The sequence below is a fragment of the Aplidium turbinatum genome, chromosome 3 (assembly GCF_918807975.1).
Source record: "Aplidium turbinatum chromosome 3, kaAplTurb1.1, whole genome shotgun sequence".
NCBI lineage: Eukaryota > Metazoa > Chordata > Ascidiacea > Aplousobranchia > Polyclinidae > Aplidium > Aplidium turbinatum.
In genome coordinates, this window is record NC_137474.1 from 33,954,805 (window position 1) to 33,964,303 (window position 9,499).

Sequence of the window (9,499 nt, forward strand, 5' to 3'; positions counted from 1 at the left end):
TGATTGCATTTATATAATCCATCTGCATAGTAACTTTATTCCTCCGAGAAAAAGGTACAAGAGACCTTCTACACAACAGGCTTGTTGGAATAATGTCGTTTTCCAAAAAAAAAAACGACTTGCTTTGTGTGTTACGTTACCAAAGGAAATCCAACATTGCAAAAGTCTAATAACTTTCCTGTAGTGCAGAAGTTAAAATATAAGGTTCTGTGGTCTGATGTTCGTCCTTCGTTTCCGAAGATGGCCCAACGATTAAACAAGATTTCCACGTCGATGACCACATCACACTAAAAGTCAAGAGCAACTATGCGTTGTTTTGTGCCAAACCCAAGCATCAAATCCAGTGGCATTGATTTTGATTTCTACGTCAAAAAAATGACAAGGTTTCGCATACTTTTTCAATCATAAGCTTGATATTTATGTGTTGAGAGTTTAGCAAGTCCAGAAAAACTTCACCCGAAGTCTCCTTACTAAATAGGGCAAAAATGTCATCAATGTGACGTAAGAAAAATTCAGAGTGAAATGTTAGATGGTTTGTAAATAGTTTTGTTTTTAAATGTGCCAGAAAAAGTTAACAATAGTAGGACTTGATGGAGGCAACACCGTCAATTTGTTTACACAAATGATTTTTATACATAAATATAGTTCAGTAGCTAAGTGCATGAATTTAACAAATACCTTACGCTTGACAGAGGTAACTAGGTAATCTGGGAAGTGATTGAACTTTACGTTTTTTAAATCAATTTATTTTGTTATCAAGTTTGCCAAAAATGGAAACAAACACTTTGCACATTTCTAATTGTTTTCTCTGACCAATGACCAATGTTAGAAAACGATTATGATCCTTGAGTCTTTCTTTGCAGCTTCTCGCATCAATTCATCAAAGATTTCTCTCTGTTTATTTTATCTAATCTATTATTCTTTCAAGGCAGGTAGGCTAATGACTTTACCAGAGTTTTTTATTGACCTACATGCAGGGCCGGATTTAGCTGATGGGGGGCCCGGGGCACTTTTAGATCGGGGGGCTGCCGTGCAAAAAAATTTTTCGCGCCCACTGCGCAAAAAACCACCTCTACGTCCACAGTAGCATTAATCCAGCACTGCACAGAATTTTGCAGAAACTTCGAAGGCTGAAAGAAGAAAAAATAGCACAAAATCACATTTTTTTCATGTAGGGGGGCTCTTCAAAAATCGGGGGGCCCGGGGCACCTGCCCCCTCTGCCTCCCCTTAAATCCGGGCCTGCGTACATGGCTTAGTAAGGTGCGGTATTTGTGTAAAACCAGTCGCAAGAAGTAAGATCTTTAAAGCAAGAGCAAAACTTACAAAAACGTTTTTATAACAAGCGTAAAGTCAGGAAAACAAATTTTGCAAAGTGTTTGATTGTATTATCGCCATGTCCAATAAAAGGAATTTATGAGCTTATGCACGTAAAGAAAACAATTGGATGCTCTACTAATTTGAATTTGCGTTATTCAGTTATTTGCTGGTCACGCCTACTTTGAAGACCAAGTGTTTGATCTACATTGTGTTGAAACCATGACCTTCTTATTATAGTTGAAACTGAATAAAAGCACAAGATCTTTTTCGATTCCCGACACGTCAAGCAAAAACAACAGAAGAATGATTTTATGAAGTTTTGTTGAATTTTATTTGATATTTACCAAGAAATAAACCTCTGACATACATCAAAGTTGCCAGAGATGAAATTGGCAGTCTACGTGACATCAAAAACCTGATCAAATACTTCATTTCCTTCATTATTTACTTAATCAACATGCTTGTTTGCCAATAATTAGTTTTAAAGTTATTAAAGTTACTAAAATCGGCTGAATAGCCGAATGGTGAGAGCACTGGCACGACACTTGAGGGGGCGCCGGTTAAACACCGCTCAAGAGCATGCGTCTGTGTTTTTGGCAGGACACTAAAAGGCATGCCTGAAGGTGGGCACAAAGATTGGCTTTCTTGCCTTTCCGTCCACTTAATCCAGTTTCTTTCTGTCTTAAATTACTACCACAAAAAAGCTATAAACTTACGAGCTTGTTTATTTTTTACTGCGCCCAAAGTAGAACTTACGCTCACTGCTTATATTTGATTACTTGTTAAAGAAAATTCAAAGTGCTTATTGAATGAAACCCTTTCAAAGCAGCACGAGACAAAAGCTATTGCCATCAGCCTCGATAACTTGGCCAGCGCCAGTGATTCAAATTTTAGTCTCTACAAATGTTCAGCTGAACCTTCCAAGAGCTTCAGAAGATTTTTTGCTATCCCAGAATGAACATTCCAATGAAAGTAGCAACTTTAAAATGTAAATACAAGCAACAATCGCTTACTAAATATGATATTGAAAGCAAACTTGGTATGCCAGCAACAGAAGACAGTAAACCAAAAGTTTTTGACATTGATTCAACGATTGCCGACGTTGAATCAACGTAAAAAACGTTAATGGGGACCATGTGGCGCAATCGATGCTTATCAACATCAGCAAACAAATATCTGCTGCAGGTTTCGCCAAATACCAAAGTAGGCTCCGCTTTATTATAGTTCTACCAAATCCTACTTACACTAGGTTACAAAAATAATATTTGGAGACAGCTAGGTCATCCATCCATTTTTAGGGCAACTGCCTTGCTGTTTTGTGTTGCGCATTACTTTGGTGATAAAGTTTTAAACTCCAAAACAACTTTTAAATTCAAATTTTTTGCGAATTAAATCTATAACGAAATGAATGATTGATTGATTGAATCTCTGAATGAAGAGCAGTTCTTTACGTGCGTTGCTCAAACGCACACCCCGAGAGTCGAACCAACGTCGCTTGATCTTGAAGCTTGTTCGTTCCAGAAGTCACGCGCTAACCAATTGAGCTAATGCACGGCATAGTTAAGTTTTTACGATTTTATTGAGATTTCCAAGCTTGATGAATTTTTATTTCAGTTCAATTGGTTTGAGTTCACAAAATAATAGCAAAGTTCATGCTTTCAATTAAAAGTTTTTGAAGGTCAGTTGTCTGCAATGTACATTTCAATCGTTTCCCCACGACTTCAGCTTTGTTCTAGTCAAACATATGACGTTTTTGTTATTAGACTTGAAATTTTGTTCTTACTTTCTTTACAATACAATCTTCGTTCTATTTCTGAAACTCACCATTAGGGCGGTAGCATTTCTGCAGCAGTAAATGAATATCATTTTTTATGCTTTTAATATGACTAAATTTGCAAGTTTAAATAAGACCATGGTATCTGACAGTATGTCTAATTGAGGAATTTCCGTTTATCCAGTTTAAGATCAAATTAAAAAAGTGCGAGATTTCGGATTTGAAGTTTTATCGTATGTGTTATTACATGAAGTCGCTGTTGTGCTCAAATTGTAATATACGTAGGACCTACACTTGCAAATACAAAAGTACACTCTTATTAATTTAAAAAGCTATTTAAACACAACGCAAGAACTCACTGTCCACACATTATCTACGAATCAAGACACAAACTTTGCAACTGCAATGAAACTAAAAGTCTAATCTCAAACCACCAGCAACAAAGTAGGTCATGCTGCTCTTTGCTTACAACAAGGACGTTTGGACAATGACCTGAGATTTACAGTGTTGTTGGCTTCGATTTCTACATAAATACAAAATTTCAAAATATATGTTTTAGTTGCAAAAATATCATGTATGCCAGTTTTGTTTTTTATGTGGACAATGCAAATCATTGCATTTTTGTACAACATGCTTCAACATACATCAACAAAGGTCTTTATTATAATCCACAAAACGAAATGTTTCTACATGCAAAACTTCGAGGCACTGTAATCTGTACGTACAGTCGGTTCAAGATAATAGCTGTTAAAATTGTTTTTGCAATTTTTATCACAATTAAATACATCAATAAAACGACGGCTCAAATATCTGGTTGTCCACAGGCTTATATCAACCAACAACAACAGTATTACATGGAAGCAAAATCTGCAGACGTTGAAATTATGCAAAAACTACTCATTTTCTTAGATAGGTTAAGTGCTTTGCACCATTCGTTGACCTGATTCAATTTTTTTTAAACTCGCTGTAGAGAAGTGAGTCATGAAACAGTAAAAAAAATTAACCATACTTAGACATTTTTTACCAAGTTATACGTGACGCCACAGTTCATTATTTAAAAATAATGAAAAATTAATTGTATTTTTTTATAAGCACTTTATGATTTCAACAAAACAGCAAATCTAGATTTTATCCTGAAGCATCTTGAAGTCCGGTTTTCTCAATTCTATGTACACACTCTACTTTATAAAAGTGATGTTATAATATCAACTTGCATATGTCTTACAAAACGCCTGTGTACTATACATTTCTTTAGCAGAAAAGCACAGTTGTAAATAACGCGATAAAATAAACGCAGCAACACTTTACTGCAATACAACAATTCCTCAGGCTACTGAGACCAGCTTTCTTGGAGGAGACTTGGATGTGGTTGTAAAAATGAGATTGCAAATTTGTAATAAGGTATTTCGTTCTTTCTTTAAAGCTTCTTTTTCGTTTATCTTCTTCTGCGATTCTTTCTTTTAGGAGAAGACTGCTAAAAATGATGTAACATTACCACGCAGTCACGCAGCATATGTCACTGGTTTATTGGAAAGATTTAACTGACATTTTAGCATAAGTCAAACAAGTATGCATTGCTCATTGCTGTAGATCTACATACAAGGATATAACACACAACGTTTACGTAATGCATATAAATGGAAGTTTATTTTAAGACGTTTTTGTTGAATTCCGTTAAATTATTGCCATCACATGAACATTAAACCCAACAAACAACTGATTTGCTTGCAAAGTAAACTAATTAGACACATGATGAAAAAATATCAATATCAATGAAAAACAAGAATGAAAGTATCAAGGAAAAATATACAAAAAGTTGCTTGTCTGAAACAAAAAAAATCCAACACACCTGAGGTTTTTCACGTCTATCCCTTGGCGTTATAACTCTTTCTTGAAAGAAATCCTGAGGATATTGACTTCCTGCATCATTTCTAATGTGAAAAGAAAACAATGTTTTTTTTTTGTAATATGATAATGTTAATCACTCTTTTCAAATGCATTATAAGTAAATTCCTCAAAAGAGACAAAATGCTTCTACTGAACCCTGGTTTCATTTTTAAAAGCTAGAAGATTATTGTAGATAACTTAAAGTGTGTTTTACAGAGAATCGTTGAATGTCCCCATTTTGTCTATTGCTTTGCAATCTTCTTGATAGCAAGGGTTTTGTAAGGTTAATAACAGTACAGTATATTACTGAAACTAGAGGATTTAAAAATATTCAACATTATAGTTTTTTACCATCCTTCCAGATATGAAATCTTAACAGAAGCAATTCTCCATTTATGAAGTTGCAATATGTAAGTTACTTTTTACACATGAGAAGTTTGAATCACACTCGTCGACCCATCTTGAACACAAAAGAAAAACAACACCATTTTTACCTTTGGATTGGAGGAAGAGGTCTTCCTCCTGGGCCAGGTGCATAATAATGATTATGTGAGGGTCCTTCTCCAGCTTGCTGCTTCTGCAAGGTTTGTGTCATCATCCACTGCTGCATTTGCGAGTTTTGAATCAACATCAGTTCCATTAAATCTGCGCAAAGTATCAACAACAAAAAATTCAAAGCATATTTAGCAAACTGATCCGGAAAATAGCCGTAAGAGAGGGGGGATTCAACAAAACACAGTGGTGTGTTGGTCTACATCAATGCGACCTCGCAAGTACGCCGTGGATAAAGTTACTTTTTTGTGTTTGAGGGGGGAGAAAGCGATTGCTATTCGATCCTCAAGATCCGCCATTGACTAGTACCGTAGATTTTATTTTCATTTTACCCTTGTTACCAAAATCATACTTTACCTTTTTTAGTGTTTCCAGTTTTATTCCAAAGATCCTCCTCCATCCAAGGAAGATATGCGCTTTTTGAGCGATCACGAGGAGTCAAAAGAGGAAGACCATGACGACGAGGATAGCTGCTTTCTCCGTCTCCAAGTTCCTCCTAAGCAAAAAAGTTTATTTTTTTATCTTTTTATTTTTTTGAAAAAACTAATTTCATTCTATACTTGGTCGGTTTTTGCTATGAAATTGCTTAGAGAAAGCATAACGTCACTTGCTCATACTCGCATCAGCAACACTAAACATTTGGTTTAATATTTTCAATTTCAATATCAGTTTTCAATACTTACCCATAGTTTTTGAAGTAGGTTATTCCTCCGATCAATCCTTCTATAGAATCGGTCTCTCCTCTCTAATGAACAAAGTATTGAGTGGTCATATACCTTAATTTTTTCAGGAAGATGTTGGTATAGTAGAAAAACGCAATCATCAAAATCAGATTTTACAATAAAGTTATTTGCCTACAAAAAAACTTAATATTTATTTGCTGTTGAATATACCTAGCCAGCAAATGTTGCTACTTTTACATTATTTCAACGATTGACAACGTTGTTAGTCGTTGAAAAAATGTAAAAATGGCAACTTTATTGGCTGGGTTGCAAATAGGTGATAGCTGTAGGGTTATGTTTTCAATGGAAGAACTAACGGCTTGTCGTCACAAAACATGATTTGATTTTGTCACATCCTTTGTAGCACTTATTTGAAACAAGTAAATTATACTTTGCATTATACTCTCTAAGGTGTCCGACGTTTTCTTCGTAAACAGTTCTTTGTAAAACAATTCTTCCCAAAGCATTTCTTTGTGCATGCAATTGAGATTTGATGTAGCCTACTGTTACGAAGAAATGCTTTTCGAAGAATTGTTTTACGAACAACTGTTTACAAACAATTTGCCTATAACCATATTCTAACTGTATGTGTTTTAAATCAAGAACAAAAACTGAACCAAGCTGGTGAGGTATTGTTCAAAAGCCAATGTGTGGCTTTATCCAAACAACTAAAGTTTTCACTTTATTATGTTTCCTTTGACAAAATATTTGTTTTATTTTGTTAACGACACCAGATGTTAAGCTGTATCTGTAAGAGAAACTAAACGTGCCGTTGTTGGGGTAAGTCGTTCACATATTCATGTCCGGAATTCTTCAATGAATGGTCACTAGCGGTGTCCGCTGTTAGAGGTTAATATAATAATTTAGAGAAAAACAAAAAAATAACAATAATTTACCAAAAATCACATTCTTAAGTATAAACTTTAATCAATATGGTTGTGTCAAAAGCAACACAAGTTGTTTTTAATTTTACTGCTTTCACATTGTACTTAGCATACCAGATGGACTTTATTCATTCAAAAACAACCCCGAGTACTTTTCATACACAAAACATTGCTACTACCACCTAGCGGAAGCGGAGGCGTGGCAGGATAATAATCCGGAGTGTATTCTCTTCTGTGGTTGTAATGGCGCGCTGATGCATGAGGCTTCAGTTTCTGAAAATATAAACAGACTCACATTGAAATAATAGAAATATTAGAGTTATTTTGTGAAGACTAGCGACAAAAAAAATAGTTTTCCATACAGTTGAAGCTCTACAATCAAAGAGTCAAAGCTTTTTCTGTGGTTAAATGACTTTTATTTTTAACAAAGCTTACTTGTAAACAAACTTTCGTCATCAAGTTCACACAAACAAACCTAAGAGTAAGGTTGATAAAAGTTGCAAAACTTGTTGTTCTTAAATAGCAATATATAGTAAGCCTACAGTAGGATAAGTAGGCGGTATGCTTTTCAGTGGTTGAGTAGTTGCGTGGATGAGGAAATATCCCACGTTGTAGCGTATTGCCTACATTAAAAACATTAAGCGACTATTTACTGGAGTTACAGCATTTCCATGATTTTCACCAGTGCTGTTTGAACGAAATTATTTCACTGAAGTCAACGAACTTTCTCGCAAAGAAGTTAGTTATTTTGTGTCAACAAGAAACAAAATGTTTCAAAATATTTTAGATTCAAATAACCCTACTTTGTTTTTATTTTCAAAAGCATTGTTTAGAAAATAAGAGTGTAACCGAATATGCTTGTTTCTAAAACATGTATTAGATTTGGATTGCGTGGTGCCGTGAGTAAAGTATTTTAGAAGTGCAATAGCAAAGACATGCGCAGAAAATACAAAGTTAAATACAGTACCGCTCTAGAGTGATGGTAAGAATCTGCTTTTTTTAACATTTCCTCTGCTACTACTTCAGCGATTTAGTGAATGGAATAATTCCCCGGCAACAACACTTCAACAATCGGAAAATTTCACTCTGGCAATCTCGGTAACTGGCCCTGCGTCAAGAGCCCCTACAAGTATGCGAAACTATCAGGAATAACCAATCAAGGCTTTGTCAGTCCGAGGATAAAGATTCAAAACCAACCAACCAAGCGATGTTTGAAACTAAACATTTGAAGCTACGTTCCAACTAAATGACAAGGGAAAAAATAATGAAGCGAAACAAAGAAGTGAAGATTACACAAAACTTTTGTTGAATCGAGTGGTCCCAGAGCATTCAGAGATTATAAAGTTATACCATTTCACTGTTTTAACCATCAAAAAAGTAGTGATATGTGAGCTATTTATGAATGGTACGGATTGTATGTATGTGTTGTGTAGTAACAGGCCATGTATGAATGGCAATATGGTATAATGAATTGCCCTTGATTATTATTCTTTTATTAAACAGCTTCAATTTGATATTTGTTCTGATCGCAGAGGGCAGTCCTCTTTAATTCATAAGTTACAAAAACTTTGACATGTTTTGAACACCTGAAGCGACTGAATCTATGAAGGTAGGCCTACTGCGAAATGCATACAAAGAAAAAAACTAGCATTAGATCAACTACACCACCGAGCGACAGGTTTAATATTTATTAGTCTCACAAAGTGGTGCACTTGTTTAACTGGCATGCTTTCAAGGCTGTTCCATTGGTAGAGTTATTTGAGGTTTGGCAGAAAGCTACAGTAAAACGAAAAATGCAACAAAGCTATTAAAAGACTTTTGTTCTTTTAAGCCATAATTAATTTAATGTCTCTTTCGTTTTATTAATTTTTCCGCTTAGCATTTCTTTTGAACTGTTTGCAAACAAAAAGCATTAAAGATTCCCTTACTACGTTTTGGCAAACACTGATTGGCTCACCTTGTCTATCAGTCGCAGCTTCAATCTTGTCAAGTCGTCCAGCATACGAACGTCATCTCCGTATTCTGACTCAGTTGGCATGACAACAGTTCAAAAATACTGTAAACGGTATGTTTAACAAAATAGTGCAATATCAACTTTTACTTGAGTGTTTTTAAAAAAAAAATGGTTCATATGAGCTGAAATAAAAAATGCCACGTTGGATGGCAATTTTAAATATTAGTAATTTCTGTGCATCCTATATCAAAGGTTCTCAACTGAAAGTAAATTTACTTTTGGGGATATTAAATTTCATCGATCCAGGAGAGTACATAATATTGAACAAGAAAAGACAGACTAGATGATAAATGTTCGAAATCTGATCAAAAAAATACTGAAACGTGTAAATTGGTCTTCAAATACTTG

At 34.9% G+C, this 9,499-nt stretch overlaps 1 protein-coding gene across 2 annotated transcripts; it reads right to left on the bottom strand.

The window, feature by feature from the left end:
• Positions 1-2,886: 2,886 nt before the first annotated feature.
• Positions 2,887-9,267, bottom strand: LOC145767213 (uncharacterized). Of its 2 annotated transcripts, none has more exons than XM_082578994.1 (7): positions 9,095-9,267; positions 7,320-7,410; positions 6,215-6,276; positions 5,889-6,027; positions 5,474-5,624; positions 4,942-5,023; positions 2,887-4,563 (listed from the first exon to the last, which is right to left on the bottom strand). In XM_082578994.1, exons 1-7 carry the CDS (start codon positions 9,173-9,175, stop codon positions 4,528-4,530), a joined length of 642 nt encoding a protein of 213 aa, XP_082435120.1. In that variant the 5' UTR covers positions 9,176-9,267; the 3' UTR covers positions 2,887-4,527. The 2 variants fall into 2 exon arrangements, with proteins under 2 accessions (XP_082435120.1, XP_082435119.1); XM_082578993.1 differs by having other exon boundaries at positions 2,887-4,566.
• Between the last annotated feature and the right edge of the window lie 232 nt (positions 9,268-9,499).

Excerpts from the sequence above, each read along its gene's own strand:
- LOC145767213 (XM_082578993.1), bottom strand. The coding sequence starts at position 9,175 with ATGCCAACTGAGTCAGAATACGGAGATGACGTTCGTATGCTGGACGAC. Across the intron at positions 7,411-9,094 it reads AGCTGCGACTGATAGACAAG|AAACTGAAGCCTCATGCATC; the intron begins GTGAGCCAATCA and ends TTATATTTTCAG. Across the intron at positions 5,024-5,473 it reads CCTCTTCCTCCAATCCAAAG|AAATGATGCAGGAAGTCAAT; the intron begins GTAAAAATGGTG and ends TTTTCACATTAG.